Source organism: Amblyomma mixtum, chromosome 2 (assembly GCF_055824585.1).
Source record: "Amblyomma mixtum isolate Tamu chromosome 2, ASM5582458v1, whole genome shotgun sequence".
Classification (NCBI taxonomy): domain Eukaryota; kingdom Metazoa; phylum Arthropoda; class Arachnida; order Ixodida; family Ixodidae; genus Amblyomma; species Amblyomma mixtum.
In genome coordinates this window covers 18,081,596-18,109,003 of record NC_143013.1, presented here as the reverse complement: position 1 = coordinate 18,109,003, position 27,408 = coordinate 18,081,596, and the positions used below count along the sequence as shown (strand labels likewise).

General features: G+C 46.4%; 1 protein-coding gene across 1 annotated transcript in view; it reads left to right on the top strand.

The window, feature by feature from the left end:
* The window catches only part of LOC149358569 (uncharacterized), a 44,234-nt gene that overhangs the window by 555 nt on the left and 16,271 nt on the right, over positions 1 to 27,408 (top strand). Inside the window, exons 2-23 of the mRNA XM_089568858.1 lie at positions 995 to 1,010; positions 1,677 to 1,792; positions 2,790 to 2,849; positions 4,793 to 4,852; positions 6,827 to 6,862; positions 7,202 to 7,255; positions 9,346 to 9,387; positions 9,476 to 9,577; positions 10,421 to 10,561; positions 11,444 to 12,099; positions 13,785 to 13,901; positions 14,587 to 14,716; positions 16,115 to 16,156; positions 17,606 to 17,650; positions 18,341 to 18,478; positions 19,939 to 20,180; positions 21,046 to 21,164; positions 22,585 to 22,699; positions 23,800 to 23,949; positions 24,838 to 24,957; positions 25,701 to 25,830; positions 27,313 to 27,360. Of these exons, the coding sequence (XP_089424984.1) occupies positions 995 to 1,010; positions 1,677 to 1,792; positions 2,790 to 2,849; positions 4,793 to 4,852; positions 6,827 to 6,862; positions 7,202 to 7,255; positions 9,346 to 9,387; positions 9,476 to 9,577; positions 10,421 to 10,561; positions 11,444 to 12,099; positions 13,785 to 13,901; positions 14,587 to 14,716; positions 16,115 to 16,156; positions 17,606 to 17,650; positions 18,341 to 18,478; positions 19,939 to 20,180; positions 21,046 to 21,164; positions 22,585 to 22,699; positions 23,800 to 23,949; positions 24,838 to 24,957; positions 25,701 to 25,830; positions 27,313 to 27,360 (2,679 nt within the window). The remainder of the gene's footprint in view (positions 1 to 994; positions 1,011 to 1,676; positions 1,793 to 2,789; positions 2,850 to 4,792; positions 4,853 to 6,826; positions 6,863 to 7,201; positions 7,256 to 9,345; positions 9,388 to 9,475; positions 9,578 to 10,420; positions 10,562 to 11,443; positions 12,100 to 13,784; positions 13,902 to 14,586; positions 14,717 to 16,114; positions 16,157 to 17,605; positions 17,651 to 18,340; positions 18,479 to 19,938; positions 20,181 to 21,045; positions 21,165 to 22,584; positions 22,700 to 23,799; positions 23,950 to 24,837; positions 24,958 to 25,700; positions 25,831 to 27,312; positions 27,361 to 27,408) is intronic.

Below are 27,408 nucleotides of genomic sequence, written 5' to 3'. Positions count from 1 at the left end.
CTGCCCTCTCTGAACATGTGCTAGTAGAAAGATGTGTTGAGCTTCGTGTACTCTGTCAGCTCTGTACGTAGTCAGCTTCCCATGCTATATGTGACGGAAGCGATATGGCATGCGTTTTCGGGGGACGTTGCAGCGGTTCAAATGATGTGTGCAGTATCGCAAGCCGGTGGGCCCGAAATAAGCTTAATTAACGGTTGAGCTTTACCTTCGAGCTACTATCGCTTCTGCTGCTTGCTGGTTTTGCTTCAATGCACAGTGCCTCGCTGAATGACAAATGAGCCTCTTCAGGAGCGGAAAAAAAAAAGTCTTCCGCACAGTTGTGATTATTCCTGAAAACGAGCTATAACAACACTTGTCTTCTCATAGCTGTAATTCTCATAAGTGATGCATATTTCGGTGGACCTGTAGTTTTGCGCGGCGCTTTTATTCGAGAATGAGTCATTGTTTGTAAATCGTTAGCAGAAAGCAATTTTAGCGCTGGCGACACTCTGCCTGAAGAATACGGCTCGATAAAGAGGTTCGGGAAAGAACAACGTCTTCTCTTGATTTTTGTCACTCGCATGTCACTAAAGCAACTTAAGAGAAGAAAAAAAGATACAGATGACCGGTTACATAAGCACTGAAACCTAGAATGCACAAGATGGCGGTTGGCTTATATAAGGTTGGGAAGAGGGATACTCATTTAGTGACTCCTCGGTTATACAACGTTTTCTTGCGAAAGTTCTCTGCACATGGCTTGATCGACTCTTTTACCCTTTCGCGTCTTTCATTGCCACATTATCCGATCCATAGCTACTTCCAGGCAGCACCGTCTCGCTGTTGTCCTCTACAGCAGCACAGTTCCCTGTTTGTGTCGCTTCGCTGTGTGATTTCGCTAATTGCATGAACTCCATTTCTAGTATGCGTGCACGAATTTTCTTGTCTCTGCTTACGTTGTGGAGCTCGAACCGTCGTGAGCAGCATTCCCGTTGAAAGGACTTTTTTTTTATTCCAGGGCTCCGCCGAAGACCGTAAGTGTATGCAGCAGTTTTTCAAGGCTCCTAAACACTAATGCGGGCCTCTCATACTAACTACACATTGCTTACTTTGTTACTTGCTACCTCCCATACGGCACGCGAGCTATTAATTAGCGAACTTATATTGAACAAGCAACTTTACGAATAACAGGGTTGAACACCCATGTGCACACGAGCTACTACAGGTATTTCATGCAGAGAACCTCCAGTACAGCTTGTAATGGAGCCCGAAGTTCGTACATGCGCACAACTTGCCGAGTTGGCTTAGTGCATTTGGAATTCGGCCTCTGTGGTCAAAGCCATGGGTTCGTTCCCGGCCACGGCGAACTGCCTTTCGATAGAGGAACAACGGAAAGACAACAGATTTTCCTCTACGTTAATGCACCCCAATGGGTCGAAATTAACCTTGAGCTCTCCTGCACAATGGGGGTGTCTCATATAGCCATTTGTGTAGATATAGCAAATAAGTCTTTTGATGCAGCTCGCTGACGCAAATCGGGTATGTGATCACATGGCCTCAGCACTCAGCCCTGCTGAATTTCATCAAAAGGAACAATGGTGTGCATTTCTCTTGTGACATCATAGAGACGCATATAAAAAAAAATCACAGTGCAGTTACGAGTTCATAAGGCGAGCGTTTCCTTCGGTTCTTATACGCAGGGGACCGTTCGGCAACTTCATCACGTGGGAGAGCCTGGTGGTGGTGCTCTGTGCGATTGTCCTGTCGCTCGTGTTCGGGTTCTTTATACACCAGAGCTTCCATTCGAGGACGCCAAGTAAGACGTTGAAGCACTGCTTTGTCATCATAGCTGTCAGGTGTCTTTACGGCACTTGACAGCCACTGTTCTGGCGAATACCGCGTAGCTTTTCTTTCGAGAGGAGCGCCGATTTTACGGTGACCACATAGATGTTTATATTTTTTCACTAAAAGCCAACTGAGCTGCTTGGCTTCACTAGATATTGCTAACACCAATCTCTTCAGGTAGCGATATTTGTTTTATTTGTTTCTTCAAAATGCCCTGAAGAGCCATCTGTTTGAGGTTATTAAATGTTTATATTACGTTCTTTGCAACTGTGTTTTACATCAAACTTCTGCAGCTTCAGGAAGAGTAACGTTCAAGCTTTCTTAAATAATAATCCATTTTCCCTGAGATCCAGATTAAATCAATGTCAGTTTTAGTACGTCTTGTACAGTTTTTTTTTTTTAGTGCATCGAGAAAGTCTTTTATGCAGTCGATTTTTCAAGTCCACCATTTAGCCATTTAGCGCCATTTAGGGGACAGAAAAGGGGACGTGGCGCACGTCGTGTACATGTCCACGATGTCTCATCGTGCGATTTAGGGTAGTCGGCCATTTACAGCACAGATGCATTGGATAATAGGCAATATGAAATAATGGTACATCGAACAAAGGATCGCTTAAGATTTGCAGGAAAAAAATCGCGGGTCAGGTCCAATAACCGCTTGCACGTGTGTTCAAACTCACGGTTTCTCCTAGTTTCCACCTTTCCAAAATAGAAACAGGTATAAGTGTTTCGCGAGCAAGCGAACGTAAATATTTTCTGAGAGTAAGACACAGAAGCTGAACACTCCCAGCACAGAAGTTGGGAGAATGAGAAATCGGTCTAAACTGTTTTGAGTGCAGGCAATGTCAACCCCCCCCCCCCCCCCCTCCCCAACCCCCTTTCCTCTAACGTTCTTCCTTGTGGGGTTACACCACCGTTATACGTTCAGCAAGCGCCATGTCCTGACGTCACCTTCATATTCTTTACAGATGGAGCCATGGGCGCTTACGACTCTCATGATGCGCACGACAGCGTTGAGATCCGAAATTGTAAGCACCGTCTGCTTTTTCGTTTACCTTTCTTTAGCCTACATCGCTAAATGCCTTTCTGCCGGCTCCGGTTGCTGATCGGGGGAATCATGCAAGGATTAAAGGCTCATCCTTCCCAGAACAAACAAAATTTACTTCCAAAAATGAGGGGGGCTTTTATCTTTATCTAGGAAACCCGGGCCAGATCTGGAAGGCGAAAACGATTTCTTGAGCAAAATTAAGAAAAAAAAACAAAATTGTCTCTACAAAGCAGTTTCGTTACTACGAGCGGGCATGTGATGAATATCGGTCCGCTTGTCAAACGAATGCACAGGGCGGTTTATTAAAGCAACATTTTGTTTGCTCTTCTTATGGATTGCAATGTGCTTTTTGTGGTCAAATCTACTCGCGACTTGCAAAGAAGACTGGCGGCTCTTTCTTAACACACGCAACGCATAAAAACTAAACACACACTGTGCAATGCTTGCGCAGAAAGCGTTTAAAGCCTTTTGAACCTAAGCTGGCGCGCGCCAGCTGTTATGCAATAAGCTTTTAGAACTAGTGCACAAAAAAGGGAGTGTCCAGCATGTCGGACACTACGCAAATATGAGTCAAGCTCGAGGTGAGAAAGCTAATAGTGTGTTGAGTAAAATAAAGCAAGCTTTTGGTATCCACCAAAGGGAGGTGCTGTGGACATAAAATGTTCTTGGCGTGGCACGCTACAAAAGAACCATCTTTTTCAAGAAAGATCCGGTCATAAACGGAAAGGTGGCTTCAGTGCAGAGCTTACTGCCTAGGACAATGCAAACAAGGAATTAAACGACGCTCGAGCTAACAGCGCATGCTCGCACCTCTGTGTGACTGAACAGCATATTTCACCCGCACATTTTCAACGCGGTTAAACTCAAAAGCTCGCACACAGTGGTTATCTCAACAATGAGCTGTGTGGAGTGAGTTAGCTTCTCTAACACTGCAAAAACCCGAGGAAGACGAACGCTCAGGTCGTGGGCTTAATATCCAAATTATACGAAAACAGGAGGGTAGTCGCGTACAATTCTCAAACACCTCTTATTTTAATCTCACTGATGAGATGCACGGGAAACGGTTTTATTGTATTTAGCAGTAAAATGCTTTGCAAGGAAGCGAATTAAGAGCTCTAAATTGGTAAATTGGTGAATTGGTTTTTGATTAAACGAAATGGCGCAGTATGCATATCTCGGTGGACACCTGAACCGCGCCGTAAGAGAAGGGAGGAAGGTAGGAGTGAAAGAGGAAAGAGGTGCCGTAGTGGAGGTCTCCGGAATAATTTCGACCACCTGGGGATCTTTAACGTGCACTGACATCGCACAGAACACGGGCGCCTTTGGCGTTTCACCTCCATCGAAACGAGGCCGCCGCGGTCGGGTTCGCACCCGGGTACTCTGACTCGGTAGACGAGCGCCTTAACCACTGAGCCACCGCGGCGGGTCGATTAAGACTTCTCTTCTGCCGATTTTTTGCACAGTGTATCCCGGCTACTGTCGTTTATTTTTCTGACATTTGCCATCCACGGCAGTATTTGCATATAATCTGGAAATAATCATACCTCAATGACAACCGTTGATAAATGCGATAACCCATCTGCAAAGCAGTGAAACAATAGTCAGACTGGCTGCCAGGGTCTGAGAGAGATCTGTTCAGCGCACTGGGCACTGCCGAAAATTTCGCTTCAGAGTTGCGCACACGCGTTCCCGCATTTATAATGTTGAGACTGGGACGATGTCTTGCGGCAAGTGGCAGGTGGTACTTCAGTTTGGTGTTCCAAGCGATGGACGAGAATCGAAGACATCCTTTCTGCAGTTGGCAACAATGTGCTGCAAACAGAAATGTTCTTACCGTGTTGCCTCCCTTGCTCCATTAGAGGCCGAATTTGGCAGTTTGGGGAGTTTCAGGGTAATAAGGTGGTTTTCTTCCCTTCGACCTAGGGCCACACAGTGATGCGGATTCTATGAGCATAAAAGGAAGCATCAGCAGGCGGCACATGGGTAAGTTCTAATGGTCGGAGCTTTCTTGGCAGAGAGCTATTGCAGAGAATGGAGGTGACAACAAAACACCACAAGAAATCGTCTATATTTAGAAAGAAAAGAATAGCTTCTTTACCACTCCTTGCATATCTGCGCAAGAAAAAAATGTGGTGTCACTTTATTCACTCACGTGTGGAGTCACTTTGTGCATTTATTGGCCAACAAAACTGGACCAACTGCCTCACAAGCGCTCGCGCCGATATAGTAGCATGCACCAAAGTTTTGAGAAAGTATTTAATTGTTGCACAAATGAAAATGGAAGGCTATTGTTGAAAAGAATAAGAGGACCTTTTTGCCGCTTACTAACCCGACTTATAACTGACACGTAATTATCAGAGTTGAACCGCTTGCTACATGGGGGAAGTTTCAGTCAGGGAGTTATACAACGTCCAAATAAATCGCAAACGGCGCAGTTTCTCTAAATTTATGCGCACATTTTTATGCTCAAAACTTGCGCTCCTGCCTCGGCCATTTCCCAGGTCCGCGCGTTCTATTGAGAAATCAATTTTATACGCAAGCTCGCTCAAGCAAAACCATGCCTCCCGCTATCGCTACGCTCATAGAAAGTTCTGCGCGATCTCTAAGCTCTAGAAGCTTAGTAGATATTTAAAAATAATAACTGGATTAACATGAAGCCAAAAAATTCATAATTATGCAATAGGCGCCCACCGAATGTGTTGCTTCAGTTTTATTACCGCAACGTTCATTATTTTTATCAACTTACGCGCGTCCAAACAGCGTCACAGGGCACTGACCGACGATGCCTGCATCCTAGAACTGCCCTGCAGGTGTTGATGACTACTTCAAAAAGTTAAGAGGTTTATTAAGGCGATATCATAAGAAGAACCATTGGAAAAAAAAAGCGACGTCCGTCCGTCACATAATTCCCATGGAGGAGTGACCCCACCAAACCGGAAGTGACGACACGTCCTGTAAAGGCATCAACAGCTTCTAATGTTATCGCGTTGCCAACATGCAATACAATTAGGCGTCGCTGTTAATTTTTTACAGCTGCCTTTCTGGCGCCAATAACATTTGGAAGAACTAAGCCATCGGTACCTCTAAGCGGTCTCGCTGCCTTTTCCTTGGAGGGAGCCCTCCTCGAATACTGACACATTGTCAAGCACTGATGCCGCAACGGAAATGAGTTGTTATGTACTGAATAGATGAACACAGAAGAAACTAGGGATAAAAAAGAGAGGATAAGAAAAGTTTAAAAGCTGCAATGAATCGTGTGCTGTGGTAACAAAAATGTGCAGCATTTTGCTTCTCCCGGTGAGGTTTAATTTCTAATAAAGTGAACTGAATTCGTGAATTCGACCGCTTTCGTTCGCTGATTCATTCAGTTGAGTTCAAATATTGGTTCAGCTTGGATTGATATCAGTCTTCTTGAAACAACATTGTGGTTTCTTTTCAGTCATCTTTCTATCACCTTACCTCACAGCATCAGTACACCATTTATAAATAAAAATTCCTGTCGCTATAAACTTACCACTGGTGCCACACACGCCAATAATCGGATGCGTTGTATGCTGCATAAAAATGCAGACAGGCTCCATGCGCCAAGATCGCTACTAAAAAAATTGTGCACAGAATTCCGTGGACCCAAACAAAAAGCTTAAATCTAGCCGTTACAAGCATACCAGCTTTAAAATGGCCTGCGATTAATTGCATTTGCAGAGTCCCGTCTGCTATATTGGGCAGCGTCGATGGCTCTCTCTTGCGAAGAGCTCTGAAGGTGCTGTTATGCATACATTTCAAGGCTCAGAAGGTATCCCAGTGGACATTAAAGCTCCTATGGATGTCCTTCAGATGTTCACGACGTCCGCAGGACGTCTAAGGGAGCTCCAGTGCCTATTGGGTAGCATTAACTGTACACGAGTTACATTTTCTTCTGTTAGTATTAACTTGCCTTTAACCTGTATCCCCTGCCAGAAGCGCCAACGGTCAAGCCTAGAAGAGCAAAGCCTCGTAAGGATTAGTTTTCTTCTACTTTTACCTTTACTCTATTTGCCGTTGTGTGGATGTTTGTAGCGGTGATCATAAGGCTTAATTCCAACTATTCACATCTATAAAAATTGCGTCTTAATCATCGCGACCCGTTGACGATATTCACTGCTACGCTGCTGTCTTGTTTAGCAGCAGTTCTCATTTGAACAGCGGATGCTCTGAAACACAGTGAGATAATTTCTTTTCCCCGCCCTTGTTTTCTTGAATCTTCGAACGTGTATCTAGAACCAATGAGGGAACTTATGCCACGAATGTAACGGTGACTTTATAAAGTTTTATTTATGAAACTTCTTTTTGCAGGCACGCACAAGACTACACACAAGCATGCGCTGAGATCACATAAGGAAAAGTCGAGTGACAATGCAAATAAGGAAAAGTCGAGTGAGTTCTAGTTTTTCGTACTACAAGTAGCGAAGTTCTCATTTATCTCTAACGTGATAGCCTGCAAGAATCCAAGTACAGGACCTCACGCATAAGCTCAGTCAAGCATTCTGGAAACATGCATATTTCGCGGGAATGAGACTGCTAAGCGAAATCGTTAGCGCGAGTGCGTTGTTATTCACGGTAATCTAATAGTTTCATTTGATTACTCGCTACCACCCAAACCCTGGTAGACGTGGACATGGTGGGCTATGTAATGAGCAGAACAGACAATCGCTGGTCTGCTAATTTGCCAGAGTGGGCAGTAAGAGGAGGCTTGCATCTTGAAGGGCGGCTGAAGGTCGAATAAAAGAACAAGTTTTGGAAATTTTGCTGAAATAACGGGGCCACGTTTGGCAGTATGTGTTGGCGTATCGCAACACTGGTGCAGATAAGTGAAACAACGTTGCAGAACGTCAACAAAATCCTCAAGTGGCTTGATTTCCTGCTTTTCTGCACAAGCGTTTTCCGCTTTGAACGCAGTGCATGAAATCCGAAGCACACCCTGCAGGGCGCATTTTCTCAACGCGATTCACCTGCTTTCCTGTCAGTGGTTTTACTTTGTCCATTCAATCAGGTTTGACTTTGTCCATTCAGTCTTTGTGAACGAGCTCAAGCGGCTGCTTCATAACGTGACGTTCGAGCAACGTGGAGACGTTGCTCCGTAACGTGATAAAAGAAAACGTTCGGATTGAACCTGAACTGGCATAAATTGAGGCAATATTGCTTTCTTGTCGCGCTGTACAGCTATTTAGTACTTTCATTTTGCCTTCGGTGCCTTTGAAGCTCATGAAATTTAGGTTACATTACTAATATAAAGTATTCTGGTTTGCATCAGGCGAATGCAATGCTGCTTTTATTGCGTTCTTGTAGCTCAGGCCATACCTTTGGTCTGAGACCATGTGGCGCCGTATCCAAGCGCCTCAGCCTGGAGAAAGTCTTCTACTATCGGGGACAAAAATAACTGATCCCCACCAATAAGTACCGAACCATGCCGCACTGCATGCTAGCGCCACCTGATGATGCACTCCTGGTGTCACCAGGGGTGCACCATCAGGTGGCGCCCTCTCAAGTAGTGCGGCAAGGTTCGGAACTTATTGAGGGGGATGGGGGGGGGGGAGTCAATTTCTGCGGTTTCCGGCAGTACATATGTGGGAAATACTTGAAAGTATTAGGAAACCAATAGGTACCCGACGATGCCGAGCTTCGAAGGCAGTACCTCATCTACCTCTCGCATACAAGTAACAATAGGTACATCCCTTCTAAAGAAAAGAAAAAAAACATGAATCAATCTAGTGTTTCGCGCACCACCGAAGGTCATTCACATTATAGAACCATTTCGGGGCAAGCCGCCATTCTATGCAATACAGAAAAGTTACTGGGCTTCAAAACAAAACAAAAAAGGCTCCTCGTAAAAATCTGCTCCCTGTCGCGCATAGAGTGGTTCCTTACTAGCAGTTCTAGGCCGTGTCTTATCTTAATCAGGGCATTGATACTGCGACCTCGTACTGATTCTATTTTATTTTCATTTTTCACCTTACGACATTTGGCCAAGCAACTCCAGGAGCTCCTGAATAGCTGAAATAAACCAGTCGTCACACCAGATGTTTGGGATGTAATAGGAGAGAAGAATAATTAATATATTGCACCGGTCGAAGAGTTAGTTTGTACTGAGACCTCCAGACTCACAAATATGTTTTTTTTTGTCTTCATAGGAAACTATTTGTCATGGACACATGCTGGAACGCACTCGAAATCGTCAACAGTATCGTGACTGACGCACGCGTTGTCCAATCGTGACCTTCATTGAGACTGTCAATAAGACTCTAATATTGTAAAACGCACAAAAGCGTACAAACTGCTTCTTGAATGTGTCCTAGCTGCTTTGCTACCACATAGCGTGCTCCGCCAGCAGAAATAAGCTCAGAAAGGGCTCCAAGATTTGGAGTTATTGACCGAGCCAACTCTCCTCTTCGTAACTCTCTCATGCTTCTTTTCTTCTCTTCTCCGCCTTCCGCGAACAGAAGCCCCCCGTGCTCATCACCGTGTTCCCGAGCAACAGAAGTGTAAGCTTTAGGACCTCACCACCAGTTCTCTACGAGGTCAATCTAGACAGGAGGTTGTTCGCTCTAAGAAATATCTTCTTCTGCGCAGCTTTCCGCGAGACATACAAGAAGAAGGCCTCTAAAAAAACTCAGCCAACTCCAACCACTACCGAAGAGTCAAACGGGCCCGTAAAGGGTCTCAAGCCAGCCGGTAAGAGGATCGCTGCCAAATGTTCAGCAGCTACACTGGGATTTCCTCAATCTACATGGTGTGACAAAAGGTCCCATGACAAAAGGGCGTGCTGTCGAGACGTGTGTAGTTGGGCGTTTAAGACATCCTCGGAGCTGGAAATCTGTGTAAGGTGAAGATGAGTCTTCTTCACCCCCTGAGGACCTTAGAAGCTTTCACAGGCGCCTTATGTGCCCGATTGTACTGCTCGGAAGTAAGCCCTATGGTCAGGGCAATTTTGAGCAATGATGTACCTCTCAACAAACGACGGAAAGAAAGCACTCTTTTTGTGCTTAGCGACAGAAAACAAGACGTGCTGTTTCTAGGCTATAAAGGGGGTTTGTTTACTTGTGATTCTTTACCTGGAAACTTTTTTCTTTTTAGAACGCAGCTCTTAAGCGCCTGTTCCTGGCTTCTGCGTCGTAGTCGTCGGCGTAGTCGTTGGCGTAATCGGTTGTCCAGGTAGCAGAGCGAAAAGCCACTTAGAAGGTGGCTGCCACGGGAACATCCAGTAGGGTGGCTAGCTGCATAACATGCCACCTACCAGCCGTGAAGAGCTATGCTCAGGTTTCGCTTTACCGGCTATCGTAATAGTCTGTTTTTTTTTTTCACTAAATATTGCTATTATGCGTCAAATAAACGCCAAAAAGCAGTACGACAACGTTGTCTAATCAGCTAAAAAAAAAAAGGAAAGAGCAGGCATGAGAAATTGGGCGAGCAGCATTCAGCACAGGATACAGAACTATGCTCGGACAATTTATCGAGGTAGAAGAAAAGACAGAACGATGACGGCAGATGTCTGCACAACTCTTGCCTCGTGCGCAGGAATCTCGAACCACCTGCTGTGTTTCATGTCGGAGAACGCCACGGACAAGATGCACATGCCGGCAGAGTTCTGCACCCACCTCGTCTTCAAGGACCTGATCTTCAGCAAGCAGAGCCGAAACTTCGCCCCCAGCGGAAACTGTGAGCAGCCTCGCTTCGTGCTGCCTCCCTTGTGAAATTCCCGTTTAGCGACTAATTCACTGACGCCGAATTAAATGAACGTAGGCGCAAGTAGTGAAACGAGGCTAGCTGCGTCGGAAAGTCAGAAAAAAAAAGCAAAAAATAAAGTAAGTTGAAATATCTTGGTTCGGCTTTCCGAGAAGGCCTTTAGAACGTATTGCAGTGTATCTTGTTTTTATGAGCGAAGAGAATCATTTCAGTCGTTACTTGTGACACGAAAAACTACAACTATTGTAAAAGCAGCAGGAATCCAACAGTCGCTTGGGGCCTAGCTAGGCCCGCAATCAAGTATAGGCACGAATCATTGGCTGTAGCCCCGACCTGGCGGGTAATTAAACTTTACGAAGGGTAACGTCAGCCCGATGTCGCTAGCGTACGTGCGCACTCTTGCGGGGTCAAGGTCGATAAAATAACTTCAATACCCAGATAAAATGGCTCTAATTTAATCCTTGATCCCAGATAACGTCGTCCACGCATAGGATGCATGCGGGATTGTGTGTGCTCTCAATTTTTTTTTTCACAGAACAGGAATCTTGAACGTTCTTCAGAGGATGACAGGACTCGGAAACTGTTCCTACTTTTTCACTTCCTTCTCAAATCAGGCTGAAACCAAACACTGAACGATTGATTGATTGATTGATTGATTGATTGATTGATCGATTGATTGATTGATTGATTGATTGATTGATTGATTGATTGATTGATTGATTGATTGATTGATTGATTGATTGATTGATTGATTGATTGATTGATTGATTGATTGATTGATTGATTGATTGATTGATTGATTGATTGATTGATTGATTGATTGATTGATTACCTATCGGTGTGCGCTTGTGATAGCCACCACGGGCTTCGAGGAGTTCATGTCCCTGCGCGAGCGCTTCGTGACCACTAAGTTCGTGGTGGCCCTGAACCCGAGCATGGTGCGAGAGCTTCAGGACTACGCGGACCGTGACGAACACAGCCTGGCGGCCCTGAGCGCGCAGCTGGCCAAGTGGATCTCGCAGAACGAGCTCAATGGCGTCGCCATCACCGGCCAGCTGTTCATGACCCCGCGCCAGCGAGGCATGACCAAGGTGCTCAAGAGCATACAGGCCGACCTGACCCAGCTGGGAGAACCCAAGCCCGTTCTCATCTTCTCCGGGTACGCGACGCCAGACCAGTACACGGAGAAGGTTGTGCTGAACCGCATCAGAGAGTACCTCCGAATCGCGGACATCTTCGTGGTCGAGACGCACTACCACGAGGACGAGCAGTTCTGCAGGCTCGTCTACCCGTCCATATTTGTGCGCGTGGACGACACGCCCAGCAGCATCCCCGTGAAGACGGCGCTGCTCTGGATGGAGATGGTCAAGGAGGAGGAGGACAACGTGAACGGCACGCACAACATGTGCTTCTCGCTCGACATGTCCACCATGTCGTTCGACGTGGCCGCCAACAGCCGGCCCGTCGTGGGCGGCTGGTGCACGGGCCGCAAGTGGATCAACTACGGCGACGTGAGTGGCCTCCTCTCGGAGCACACCTCCTCTTCGTTCTCTCTGTGGATTTCATTACGGGTTTGGCACCCACCCAAACGCAGCTACAGAGTAAAGCTAGACTGCTTTTGCTCAAACTTCACAGCTGAACAAAAATCTGTCTTGGTTCGTGAATCGAACCGGGGACCATTTCCTGTCCGGGTCAGTCCCTCTACCAGCTGAGCTGACCGGGCCGGCTAGCAGATGGTAGCGCGAAGCCGAAGTGGCAACAGTGTTACTATAACGTTTAGAAGAATTCTCCCCCAGCGGAGCAGATTTTAAATAAGGAAATTTTGTATTAAGGGCTATGACCTTTGCTATCTGTTACTTCCATGGGCCCTAAATTCTAATACTGCCTGCGCATAAGAGCTCAGGAAATGTCAAGAACTAGTACTAACTACAGTAGACAGCACATGAATTACTATTGCTCAATCATGTAGAACACGTAGGCTGCTGCAAAATAATCTCTTAGGTGACTTCGAGGAAAATTTCGATACACCATAGAAGCGAATATAGGGAAACTCCACGATATTCCCTCGAATTTTTTTTTGTCTCTCCTGTGCTTGCATCCTCCGACACGTTTTATGCATACGCTTGCCACTTGGTGTCACAGCTGCCCTTTTTCTTTTCTTCTGTTGTCAGTTTCATGTATTTCGCGCGATGCATCCCCTCCAATCATGGGCTCCTTTTTGTACTGCGCTCTGTGTGTACCCTATATAGTCCTGACACTAACAATGGTTGATGTCCCTTTTCAGTTATTTCTAAGGAAGTCTTCTTTCTAAGGAAGTTGTCCTGTGTACTTCTCCTCCTTGTGAATGCGTCCTTTTCGCTGGTTTTCTACATACCATGCACCAACTGGCCCAACAAGCTACGCTTCTTCTTTGCTCTTTCATGGATTAACTAGTTGCGGCGAAGCTCTCATTTCTCAATGGACTAATCAATATCGCACTTTAGGATGCTTGCATAGGAAAACAGTTGACAAAGGATGCTTTCATGAGCGGTATTCACGCCACGCACCAAATAACAAATTTGGGTCATTGAAAATGGTTTACAGGCGACACGTTACAGATTTGTTCCAACCTATCAACGTCCCCTTCAATGCGCACAGGGACGAAAAAGACAGGGCGCTTTTTCTCTTTTGGATTCTAGTGGCTGACGTAGATCGATATGAAACTAAAAAAATGTGGTGCCTGGCGACCAAAGTGTCCTGCTAAATGTTAACTCGGGCACATCATAGCGGTCACAAACGTTCGATGAACACAAAGGTATTGGCATCTCATACTGGTAAGTTGGTGCTATTTTATCTTCAGCAGGAAACTTTAGCATGTATCTTGCACTTTTTTTTTTGTCTTGTGCTCTCGTCAGTTTGCTCTATTAAAGTATTCACACAAATGATTTCTACGTGCTCTCAGAACAAGTCAGGCTCATGCACATTGTCTGAGAGGGGCATTTCTCGCATTCCTGTTGTCGAGAGTTCGTCTGCTTTGTCATCTGACATTCTCATCCGTTCTCATATTCCGGAATTGCCGTCTGTTCCCTGGCGTTAGTCACTGTTCAGCAACCTGATCTTCGCGACGACTGCGCGAGGTCACTGTTTTCCTAGTGAAGGGAGCGTGGTTGCATCACCTCGCGTGCTCAGGCCAGTCTCCTGTGTATTCCCAACGCAGATGTGCGGCACCTCCGTCTGGGTGACGCCCGATGAAGACAGCGTGGCCCTGTCCACTTCCAGGCGCAAGCCGCAGACATGGGTGGCCTACGACAGTGAAGACGCCATCAAGCAGAAGGTGCCTGCCTATCCTCCTGGACGCTTTATGACTGATTCTTTTCCTGAATGCAAGTTAAGATGACTCACCCCAATGCAGTCTTTGAACGGCCCTGCATGGCGCAGTCCCAATATCTTCGAGCACTCAAAGATGCCGCCAACTTCCAGTAGACATTTGCTACCATGCTATAGGACGTCCTCGTCTCTTTCCTAACTCTGGTTTCGAAATTCAAGTAGCCTTTACGCATTTCTTGGTCATTGCCCCTTCCAGTGTACTTAGTAGTGACTCCCGTTTGGCGGGCCGTGATCTGCGCACACGTAGGTAAGCTAGACTGAAGGCTACCCCGTGTACATACGTACTATCGTGGAGAAAAGTTTACAGGACAAGCAACTTACTATCTCGGCTTATAGGGGCAAAGTTTGTCAATATTCTGCTGATTTCATACATACGTTAGAGAAGCCAAGGCCCACGTTCACTTCCGAAAATATGGTCAGCAATAACCGGCTGGTAACAAAACTATATGCTTTGGTTGCCGCTCGCGTGTCCTTAAGAGTTTTGTCCCCGATAGTACACAGGGAGACTTGAACTTGTACACATGCTTCCTCAGGAACATCAGTAAGGCAGCTTCAATACCGTGGATCGTAAAGGATTCAGTGTACCGTATTTTTGCGCCTCTTTTCACATTCCCTCCTCTCTGCACCATCAGGTGAGCCGTGCAATGGACGTATTCCACGGCGTCTGTGTAGCAGCCTTCCGCGTGGACCATGACGACAGCACCGCCGCCTGCGACGGAGTAAACCGCTTCCCGAGACTGCAGGCCGTCCGCGAAGTGCAGAGTACGTGAAGCACTGTGCTTTCTGCATGTCCACGGTTTTTACTTCGAATTTCTTAGCTCATTAATGTCGTACATGAAATGCCGGAGGACGTTTCTTGATCTGGAGGCAAAGTCTAGCAAGGCGATTCAGTAGGTAAGAACCCAGCTCGAGCAGGGACTAAATTAAGAGAAGAAAACACCACGCACGTGTGGACGAATATATGAGTGCACGCTGTACTACACTGAACGACATTCGACCAACAATGTTCCAATCGAGTTATTGATCAACTCGCGCTCGCCTTGCCATACATTAGCCGTCCCGGTTAGCTCAGTTAGTGGCGCTACTGCTCCAGTGATATGGTGGTCTCGAGTTTGAACCCCGGACAAGGAAAAGTCTTTCTTTAACTATGAAGTTTTTGCGGAAGCTGTACGTATAGCTCTTCTCTATAGCCATATGGCTGTGCTTGGGTGGATTCTAGCGAGTAATTATCCCCTCCTTACAAACGAAAATACCAATCTGTGCGTTCGGTAATATGCATACCACTGCAGTGAGGCAGCTTGCGTCGCTGTCAGCTTTTGCATCGATCCCTCAATTACAGGAATTGATCCATAATCAGCACACATAAATAATCAGAATAAGCTGAAATTTAAGTTTACAAAATACATATCTTACACTCTGTGCACATTCCGCCTCTACGAAGAGCAGTTCTAAAACAGGGGCCATTTGGTTCTGTATCTTGGTTACAGTGCGCTATTGCCAAGCACTAGTGACGATTAAACGGACGAAAAAACGGACAAGTCAAAACAAAGTGCGATTTTGTTTGTACTTGTCTGTTTCTACGTCAGTTCAATCAGTTTAATATAGCGCGCTGTAACAAATCTACCAAAAACGTGCTGGAAATGCCTCAAGGACAAAACAGCCCAAATGAGCTGCGTAGCAGCCGCTTGTAACTGAGCGACTGTCTGTGTCCACCGGACGCGAACGTCCAATCTGTGTCAGCCAAACTTTGAGTAAGATAACAGAGCTGGGAGCTGAGAGCAACACGTACTCTAGCGAACAATAGACCTGATGCTCACTTGACGGATATATCCAGATAGAGCAAGTCTTTTCCTATTTTCTGCTGTTTGCTTCTGCACTGAGGCAAAGGAACTGAGGCTTGTTCCGTGGCAGGAAAGAAAGCAAGCATTTGTTTGTTTTCTTGCTCTCGTACCGATATTTTTCTGCTGATATGTATGTGTGACGGTGTTACGATATAGCTTGTGCCCAAGACACTTGAAGGGAAAAAAGGGCGTTGTGAGGGCCACTGACCTCTCATGAGGACTACCGTATGCACCATTTCAGTATACCCACTTTCTTATGTATACACTGAATTGACGTTCAGCCAATATTTTACTTTTTGACTTTCTTGCCAATTTGCAGAACACCACGTTGAAAAGGAGTTCTACGGCGTTGAAAAAAAAGGTACGAAAATGTTCTAGCACTTTTCCAAAGGAATCAGTGGGAACATGCACGAGATGGACAACGGTGAAGTGCGCATTTGTCATTTGTGCGTATTCGCTCGTGATTAGTGTGTGCGTGTGTGCGTGTCACCATCAAATGCACGTCCAAAGTGACGAACTCCTGGTTTCAGGTGCGTGAGACACAGAAAGCACGGATTCAGTTATGGATTTTAGCACAGCGGAGACATACTAGCGTAGACGTATTCCGATTTATCGGATGCCTCCTGCGTGCGCGCAGTGGCACGGGAGACAGGAAGCACGGATTCAGTAAAGGATTTTAGCATAGCGGAGACGTACTAGAGTAGACGTGTTCCGATTTATCGGATGCCTCCTGAGCGCGCGCAGTAGCAGCGGAGACATCAGGTGGGGCCACTGCGCGTGCCAAGCCAAGCTTTGGCCAAACCAGTGTCTGGTAAACCGGTGTATGTCTACGCTAGTAGGTCTCAGTTATGCTAAAGCCTATATTCTTCCGTCGCTGCTCGCGGCTCGAAACTTCGCTGTGCACATTACCTACCACCTTCCTCCCCTTTCCACAGCGCTGCAGTGCAGAAACTCTTTCCGCAGCTTCTATAGGCTGCGGGTATCGTTAGAGCAGCTCAAGCCGTGGATTCACAAACTCGAAAGCGTACAATGCCTAGTTGTACCTTCAGACCACGTGTGCACTACAAATGACACAACGATTAGCAGTTCCAGCCGAAGAAACCGTTAGTATCGGCTCAGTCTTACACAACAAATGTCGTAGTGCTGCCATCAGTTCAGAATGATCGGAAGTCTCACTGCCGAGTATTCGCCACTGCCAGAAAAAATTCCGCAGCGAGAGTGCAGAAACTAACGGCGACTATTCTGTAAAGAAAATTTACGTAGGAAAGTTACATCAGGCGATCTGCCTCCGCAAGCCAAGCGCTCTTGAAGCTGTTCCCTTTCTTCCTGCATGCCGAAGCCCAACGAAGTCGGCCCAACGTGTGGGCCAAGATTCGGCCACTCAGCCAACCTAGGCCAAGGGGGGCCTACTTTCTCCATTTTATGTTGGAGGACCGTGATTCTGAACTGCCACGTGACAATCTCTCGATCTTTTCTTCCTCCATGGCGGCAACTAGGCGACAACTAACCGCTTGCTCTTCCTTTGTTAGGTAGCACCTGATGGCCTACATGCTCTATCGACCGCGTGCACGCGTGCGGCGCTCATGGATGCCGGAGGAGCAGGTTCGATTACTGCCCCCGAATAGTTCTTTGGTGTTTTCACCCCTTAGTATGTAGACGGGATTTCCGTGACGTTATTAAAGAGTTAAAGAAAAACAGAATTACAACGCATTCTTCATTAACGTTGCCTTATCCGAGCGTTTATCGGCGCAAATAGTAATGCTTGCTACCTAAGTGAATACAACCAAATAATACTTTTTATGTTCCACAGCCCCGCCGCGCTCAGAAGAACGAGAAAGGTCCAAAGCATCACCAAGTAGGTACACACTGTATCTTATAGTGCCTTAATTTTTGCATGATTGTCTCGAACCAGCAGCCTCAGTAGTGATAGTAGCGGCTCCAATACCCCCATAAAGATGCTGCATCGAAGTTTTATGACAAATGTTGGGCAAGTTGACGTGCAACTGGGAGGGTGCCTCCACAACGCATGCAGTCGCTCTCGCTATAATACTGAGCACGCGAGCTCCCGCCGGAGCTTCGTTCACAGGTGGTATTCGTAGCTGGTGAATCCAGTACGGAAGCTGAACGAAGAGGGCGTTCGCAATAGCCTTGTTCGGGTATTTGTTGTTCGTGGAGGGGAAGTATTCGAACGTACAGTTTAACGCTTCCAGTTACATAACTCCGAATCAGAATCTGGGCTTGACCGGCGACAAGTTACTGGAAGTTACCGTAAGGATGGCGTGGCCTATGGGCTGTGAAATAAGCTATCATTGGCACTGTGCAACTTTATCTCTCCATTGTACTGTCTCTAGTAGTTCATCTGGCCACCACAGTTGACGCATCTGTCAGCTAAGCTCCGATTTAGTGGATCAGTCAGAGTGCCGAAGGCGGTGCCTAGAAGTTACACGAGCGGTATGATCGAATAGTTGCACGCCGCATGAAACTGACTTAGCCTGGGCAGTTCAGAAGCAGCAGTCCACGAGGTTTGTGTCGGGGGCTTGCGCAGAGGGTCCAGCGGTGTTGTGCGTGGCGGGCGATCTGACCTCTGACCTGGACCACTACCCGACCATGCACTGCACGCACCTCGTATACAAGGACATGGTCTTCTTCTCCGAGCACAAGTGGTTCATGCCCAAGGAAAACGGTGAGCGCGCCACCTCTCTGTACGTCCTTCCGGTCTGTCTGTCTGTCTGTCTGTCTGTCTGTCTGTCTGTCTGTCTGTCTGTCTGTCTGTCTGTCTGTCTGTCTGTCTGTCTGTCTGTCTGTCTGTCTGTCTGTCTGTGTCTGTCTGTCTGTCTGTCTGTCTGTCTGTGTCTGTCTGTCTGTCTGTCTGTCTGTCTGTCTGTCTGTGTCTGTCTGTCTGTCTGTGTCTGTCTGTCTGTCTGTGTCTGTCTGTCTGTCTGTCCGTCCGTCCGTCCGTCCGTCCGTCAGTCAGTCAGTCAGTCAGTCAGTCAGTCTGTCTGTCTGTCTGTCTGTCTGTATGTATGTATGTATGTATGTATGTATGTATGTATGTATGTATGTATGTATGTATGTATGTATGTATGTATGTATGTATGTATGTATGTATGTATGTATGTATGTATGTATGTATGTATGTATGTATGTATGTATGTATGTATGTATGTATGTATGCATGCATGCATGTATGTCCTCCCATCTGTCTGTCTGTATGTATGTATGTATGTATGTTGACTGCTGCTGACGTACGTACGTACGTACGTCAGCAGCCGAGCACCATAACCACTGAGCCACGGTGCTCGGCTGCTGACCCGAAAGACGCTGGTTCGATCCCGGCCGCGGCGGCCGAATTTCTATGAAGGCGAAATTCTAGAGGCCCGTGTACTGTGCGATGTCAGTGCACGTTAAAGAACCCCAGGTGGTCGAAATTTCCGGAGCCCTTCACTACGGCGTCCCTCAGCCTGAGTTGCTTTGGGACGTTAAACCCCAATAAACCATACATACATACATACATACATACATACATACATACATACATACATACATACATACATACATACATACATACATACATACATACATACATACATACATACATACATACATACATACATACATGCATACATACATACATACATGCATACATACATACATGCATGCATGCATGCATGCATACATGCATACATACATACATGCATGCATGCATGCATGCATACATGCATACATACATGCATACATACATACATACATACATACATACATACATACATACATACATACATACATACATACATACATACATACATACATACATACATACAACATACATACATGTACAGGCGCGCACAAAAGTAAACGGAGCACGCAACTGTCTTCGAATATTTTTCACGCGTCACCTAATCGAATTCCAGCAGTGGTACGCGCATGCTGGTAGCGGAGGCTGATGGGCTTTCTTGTAGACAAACAACACTTCCTCATTGCCAATTGAGAAAGCGTGATTGCACTTCGAACGCAATAGCGTGCTCCGTTTACTTATGGCCGCGCCTGTACGTACGTATGTATGTATGCACGTCCTCCCGTATGTCCGTCCGTCTATCTCTCTGTCTGCGACGTTTCCCTCTCCCGTATACTCCTACGACGCAGAGCAAAGCTTCCAGCAGTTCAAGGAGCTGCGTGCCAGCTCCCAGCTGCCCATGCTGGTGGGTGTGTCGGCGGAGCAGCTGAGCGACTTCTACGCCCGGCTGTGGCGCAACCCGCCCAAGATGGGCCACTTCGCCCGCAGCGCCATCGAGTGGCTGAACTTGCACGGATTTGACGGCATCGCACTAGTCGACCAGGAGGTCAAGTCGGCTGACGTGGGCAGGCGCTACTTTCACGTCGTCAAGGTCTGTGACTTCCAAGCGACACTTACGAGGGTCTAAATAAGCATAACTGCCCAGTGTATTCCTGCTGCCCTAATTGCCTAGAGGACAAGAGGACAATTAAGTATCGCATAGCTCAGCATAGAGCGACATAGTTTGACACATCATAGTACATTTTAGTTAGTTAATACCACTCTAGCAGAACACGTTTATTTTTAGAATAGACGAATTTACTCAAGGCGGGTATAACGGTTCTAGTTTAAGTTCATGAAATGTTTATTCTTTTTCGGCATGTTCCGTTGGCTCAAGCAATTCCAGGCCCCAGTTTTCACTGGGATTTGCCGGTGGGTGTCGCGGACAAGAACAATGAAATAGAATCGAAGAAAGAGCTATATCGACTTATATTCGAGCAGTCATGCTGTCCAAGAGTTGTAAGACCCTTCCAGGTTGAACACGTAGAAACAAACGAATAATGACGTTGAGCTTCACGTTCCGTCCCCCTCTTCAAATCCTCCTCTATATGTTTGGAGGAGAGAAGGAAGAGTTAGAGCGAAATGGAAGAGAGGGAGAGAGGGTAGGAGGCGACCTGGAGCCAAATCAGATTTCACTGATTCGCATGGGCACGGCTAGGCTTTTCTCTTACGGCTGACAACGTAGATTCCACGACCGCCGGGCTAAATGGCTAAACCAATGTTGTAACTGCTTTCGCTGATTAATGCTCTAAGGCGGTAAACTTAGCCCTACAATTTTTTTTTTTAAATCTTGGTACCTTTTTAGCTGGTAAACACTTTATACGAGTTTCCTTACTCGTGACCTTCACTTCAACGGTATAATCAGTCGGTGCCCTGAATAGGCGAGTATATTAAAGAGTTCGTCAACCTGGCCGCAGAGACTGCACGATGAGTTCAAGAACTCCGAGCGCAAGCTCCTCATCGTGGTAGGCCTCAGCATCTTGGACCACGAGAAGACCGCCGAAGACGTGGCCGAACACCTCGAGAACATCGCCAGGTATTGTTGTTCGCGCTTCTCCTTGGACATTTCTGCTGGCTTTTTTTTTAACCCTTACAACACGTTTCATTTACGAAATACCAACAAACGCCGCATCTTTGGCCCATCTACCACTGCAAACATTCATTTAGACTGTCTATAGACTGTTCATAGACTGCTGCCTGTAAACTCTATTGATTGCCTATAGAGAGACCTAAAGAACAGTCTATAAGCAACACAAATAATATAGACAGTCTTTAGACAATCTATAGATTTATGGTCATATACTTTTATTATACTTTTGCCTATAGATTATGAATAAAAAAAAGTATCTATAGGAAGGCAATAGAGTCTATAAAAACTCTGTAGACTGTCTAGACCATTTTTGTAAGGGAGCCCTGCCAAAACAACAGAAAAAATGCATAGCTATTTCGCCAACCCATTTCTGCAGCTCACAAACCTTCACTTCCTTCAGGATGTTTTTCCTTTTGTCAGCTGTTTTGTGCACTCGTGACGCATATCTTGCGAGTCATTTTCCTCGCACCTTATAGGTACGTTCTACATGCACTCTGCGGTTTCCACGTAGCAGGGAATCATGTTAGTGGTCCTGACAACTTAGAGGGGGTAACTGAGCACAAATAAAAGACTGTGAAACTCTGACCAATGTCTCATGAGAGAATCGACCTGAACACTGCGCCATGACAACGCACAAAATATTCAGTTTTGTACCTCTATTCTGATACGCGGATAGACGCTGAGACCACAGCCTTTCATAAAAGAGAGTGCGCTAGAGGACATCTCATTCCCTCTTTATTCCCACGTGGGCGTATTAGTGTTTAGAGTGCACGAGGACACGAGCCGAAACGGGAGCACTGAGCGAATTCTGCAGTAGCCGCCTTCTTCACTAAGTTAACAGAGAGGATGCTCCTGATTACTGCTGGTGGCGGGGGCTCTCAAGAAACGAGGACGGATAGTTGAAGGGAAAAAATATGAAGAAAACCTACATAGTGTTTCTCTGTAGTTCTTGAACAGAAAAACAGCTGCACATGCACTTAATCTGGCCCGTAATGCGCATGTTCAGTGTTCGCATATATATGCTGTGTCGCGAGCTCAAATAAAGTAACCTGAAGAGAGAGAAGCAGAAGGACGGAAAGGCAGGGAGGTTAACCAGGCGATTCCCAGTGGGCATCGCCTGGTTAACTTAAAAGTTTGTGTCAGACCTGCCTGCCTCGTATCCTGTATTTATTTTGACACAATGGGCTCGTCTAGAGAGATGCGTTCCTTTGTGCACGCACCGTCGTCCTTAGGGGGATGTCAATCCCAAAATATTCTCTCGTCCGGAAGTCAGTAGACCTGAGCGCATTGTCGAGAAATAATTACGCAAGCGTCGAAGACACTTTTGGCGCACTTCTGAAACGGCATCTTCTCCTCGGCCTGCCAGGTATTCGGACTACCTGATCCTTGAGACACACCGCAAGAAACATTCAGGGCCGTGCAAGGTGTCCCTGCCCTCGTCGTTCCTCGAGGATTCCACCTTTACCGAGTCGGTTCCGATCGTAAGAATCATTACCTTGTTCATCGGGCAGATTTGTGAACTAGATATTTGCTGCCGAATCTCAATGAAACGTGTATCAAGTGCGACACATCAGTAGGTCACGCTAATGACATTCGGCGATGTGTGCAAAACAATACTGATAAGATCCATACAACTTTGGAGACTGGACGCCAGTAAGAAAAGGCACAACCAGGGGAAGAGAGGAGTGCCCTCAGGCAACCAAACCCTCCTAACTGCTCACAGTACAGGCAGCCAAATATGATTAATCCGTCATTTTATAGGCCGGAGATGATAATAGCGATAGCATCTATGACGACGTTAATAGGGGTTTAAAGATTTGATACGCGTAATATTTGCTACTCATAAATTACCGCTATCAGGCCGTGGCAGGCCCATTTTTAGGGAGGCGAAATGCAATTGCGCCCATGTGATGTGCGTTTCCAGTTGGTCTGAATTAATCCGGAGCCCTCCATTGCAGCGTCCATCATACCCTTGTACTCATGTAAGCAGGCACGAACATGAGGTTTGGGTTGAAGCGGAGCTTTACATGTTTTGTGACGGTTCACATAATGCTGTTTTTTTAGGGGGGGGGGGGGGGGGGGGGTATATTGTTTGACGTCCCAAGGCGACTCAGGCTGGTCGTCGTAGTGGAGGGCTCCAATTAATTTCGACCACCCGGGGCTCTAACGTGCACTGACATCGCACCGTGCACGGGCCTCTAGCATTTCGCCTCCATCGAAATGCGACCGAAGCAGTCGGCATCGAACCCTCGTCTTTCGCAGCAGCCGAGCACCATAATCATTAAGCCACCGCAGATTAAGCCACCGCGGAGGCTGACCACCTTTAGTCGCAGGAAGCCGAAGAGACGGTACACAGCGAAACCAAGCGGACATTTGGGAAAAAAAAATCCATCACTTTCCGGTGATATAAGCAAATAGGCTGTCGCAGTGGTCGGCGGATATATGACGGTCCTCTTCGAAGGCTATATGCCACTTCACTCTTATGTTGTTCGCAAATATACCCAGAATCCACGTGTTCGTATGATTGGAACAGTGTCCTTGTTGAGCGATGACTCGTTGCATTTTTTCTTTATGACCTCAGCGAACGGCGCTGGCCTGGATGCGCATCCTTCACGTGGAGAACGAGACGTCTGCGCAACTCTGTGTCTCGTTCAACATGGCCGCCCTCAACTTCAAGACGAGAAAAGAGAACATGACCTGCAAGACGGAGCGCTGGTCCAACTTCCGCGACGTACGTCCGCTCACCAAGCCCTGCCTCCGCTCAACTTCCGTCTTCCTGAACTACTCGTTATAGGCTTAAAAAAATATGCATCTCTTTATAGAGTAGTTTAATGGTCTGTAAGCATCCGTGTGAAGTCAGTCTAGTTCAATACCTTTCGGGAATTTTGAGTTGGCAGTAAGAAGCATTGATATAGAAGATAAACTAGGGGACTACCATACATCTGATGCTACAATTCTGCGAAAAGTTGGATTTACCACTGATGATTACTGGGATGTTTTTACTCCGCTGGGGTCGGATTGCAGACCGAAGGTGGCGGTGGCTGAGAGTGGGCAGCCTCTTATTTAGAGAGGCGCAGCAGGGAAATGGCTGGTACTTCTGGGGGTGAAGACTTCACCCTCTGCTGGGTATAGACAGACACGGGTTCTGTTGCATTGTGACACTGGCACACAAAATATTCGCAGACTTTTCTACCCCACCTTTCTAGTAAAGAAGTCCGTAGCTGCTCCAGCTGCACGGTATACCCCCTGTTCTCAACCTTCCTGCCTGTAAATGCGGATGCCAGATTCTGACGCCATGCGATTCGTTCCAAACCATTTGAGACTGCCACGCTGCTCTAAGAACCGAAGTCACTGAGCTAAGCACCGTTAGAGTACTGCGGTGTTTCTTGCCGACAGTGACACAATTATGTTCACTCTTGATGCGCGTACTAAATTCGCAGATGTCTGCTCTTCGTTTCTTTTACAAGTCTTGGCTTGTCTTGGCTGCTGTTACGCGACAAGCACTTCGAACTCGCGTCGAAAGCCACTCAGTTTGTGGGAGAAGTTTGGAGGAAAAACGAGCTTCCATAGCTTCTACCGATCAATGTCCGGCCTTAACGGATGCCATTTCGGTGCCCAGGTCTGCTCCAGCAAGGATGGCTTTGAAGCTCCCGTGCGCGTGGATGGGGCGCTGAGTGTCTATCGGAACAACAAGAATGCCTGGCAGATGTACGACGACGAGGACTCGCTGCGTGAAAAGGTACAAGCCCAAGGGATCGATTCCTTTAAAGAAGCTATAAGGATTCGTCACCTATACTTCTAAATGAATGTACTCGTGACGACAATTAGGCTGACATGTTTTGACATCTTCCATGAATCAGTGAAACAGCACTTTTTGAGCAGTTTTGCTTTTCACCTGGTTTATATCGAGGTGCGTAAGGGCAACTCCGGTGTTTTTTGTACGTTCACGGATTTTACTTTCAGGGTAAGTTTTCCGCAACTTTATAGTCACTTGCGCCAAATTTCGTTGCTGGGCGACAACTTGTTGCAGAAGAAATTAATTTTTAAATTTTCCATTTCGGGGCCTCACATTATCGGGGCGATTACTGTTGGCAACCGTTTCGTGTGTGACGTCACAGCTTGCACACTCGTTGATATTCGCTCTGCGTTTGCTGAAGAACAAAGTTTACCATTCAACGCGCACTACAGGTTTTGGGCAGTACCCGTTACGTCATAGTTTGACTGAAACCCAGATTCTGTATCGATTTCTAGCTGGTTTCTGCTGGTTTCAAATACTAGGGGAGACTAAAGAATGTTATATAATTATCAACTCAAAAATATTTTTAAAAAGTCCTGGAGTTACCCTCTAACTGGTTGAAAATTAGGCCTTGTCAAATGAGTCAACAGAAAGACCGTAGTTGATAGCGTGAGGGTGAATTAATCGAAAGCTTCAAATGTAGTGCACGGTCGAATAGGCTGCTGATGCGACCATCTTTCCCGCAGGTTGAACGCGCTGTGACTCTTTATCCCAGCCTGTGTGTCGCTGCCTACTACCTCGAGTACGAGGACTCCATGGGTCTGTGCCGACCAAAATTCTCGCGGCTGTCTGAGATAGCCCAGACACTACGCAAAGGTGAGCCATCTTGAAGCGATATTCCATTTCTGTTGAAGGAACAGCCGAGACGAGCAGATAATCCAGCCTAGAGCTTGTTGCTTGAAATTCCTGCAATGAACCGTCTACGAGCGTTGCACCAAAATAATGAGGTAATACAATTAACGAAGAGACAACGGCACGAGACTTTTTGCAGTGTTCTCTCGTCTTCCATCATCCTTGTTTTCGTTCTGCAAGTTCAGTTAAGCCTTTTCAATTCGCGATGAAGGCAACAATCCGCCGCACGGCTCTCTGCGACAATGCGGAGCGGCTAAACATGATGAAAAAGTGCTCATGTGCATATTCTATCCCGTTTCCCGTTACCGTTTGTCCGATGCAATGGTGTTAGTGTTAAAGAATCACCGAATGGACGTGATAGGGACGATGTAGGGACATACGCGTTCCCCACACTTAGCCCGCGTGCGAGGCGCAATAAAACGGTCTATAGCGGGTGAAGTTCCCGCACTTGTGTAAACGCAATTGATTTTTTTTTAACCCAGATATTAATTTTTAGTACGAATGTTAATTTATGACCGTGCCGCTATTATACCACCTTTATAACCGCGGGTCCCAGCTGGGAAAATCCGCAAACTTTCATTTTCTCTAGGTATTCAAACGCCGTTGCCTCGTCTGCTCTTCATCCGTTAACATGATTCTCGTAATATGGAGTTTTCGCCGGTGTTTGCCGATCGATGCCATCGCCAAGTGCGAAGTGTGAAAGGCCTTCGGGGTGTAAATACATACCGCAGCCAAAGTTACCAACATACAAGGGCAGTAGCAGTAGCTGAGCAAATACTAAGGCTAAAACTATTCTTGCAACAGTGTGACGCGTCCACTCTAGAAATAGGCTGCCACAGTAGTAATATCATTAGGTCCAAATTAGAGTTCGCTTCGGTATTATGGGATCTATTCATAAAGAAAGACATATACACGATAGAGATGGTGCAAGGGAAAGCGGTTAGGTTTATTTATAACAAATACAGGAGGTTAGATTCACCTACAACACAAATGAAAACCAACCATATTCCATTACTTGAAGTACGCAGAAAAATTTCCCGTCTATTGTTCATGCATAACCTTTTCACACATAAATTATACATACCCCGTCCCGCAATTCTCAAACTGTCGCGCCGAACACACCATTCACGAATTCATTTTCTCTAACCCATTTTTACAAGGACTGACTTTTTCAAGCATAGTTTTTTTTCCACGGACTGTTTCCGAGTGGAACTCTCTTCCCGAGGCCATTTTGCAGTCCTCCAATTTTACTAAAGCTTTTGAGAAGCATTTTCTTGAGTGAATGAGCGTTTTATTTCGTTATTCTGCTCATTGATTGTAACCCCATGTATTTCCTTTGGTATTTGTCATTTTTAACGCCTTGTATAGCCCCTCCTGCATGGGCTAACATATTGGCCCGCAGTATTTTAAAATAAATAAATGAGTAAATATCTAAAATTTTCGCAGGTCCTGTCGACAATCTGGTTGAACTAAAGCCACGAATCCACGACGGCGGTAAGCGCGTGTTCAGCGTTCGTTATTATCACCCTTATTACTTCGTTG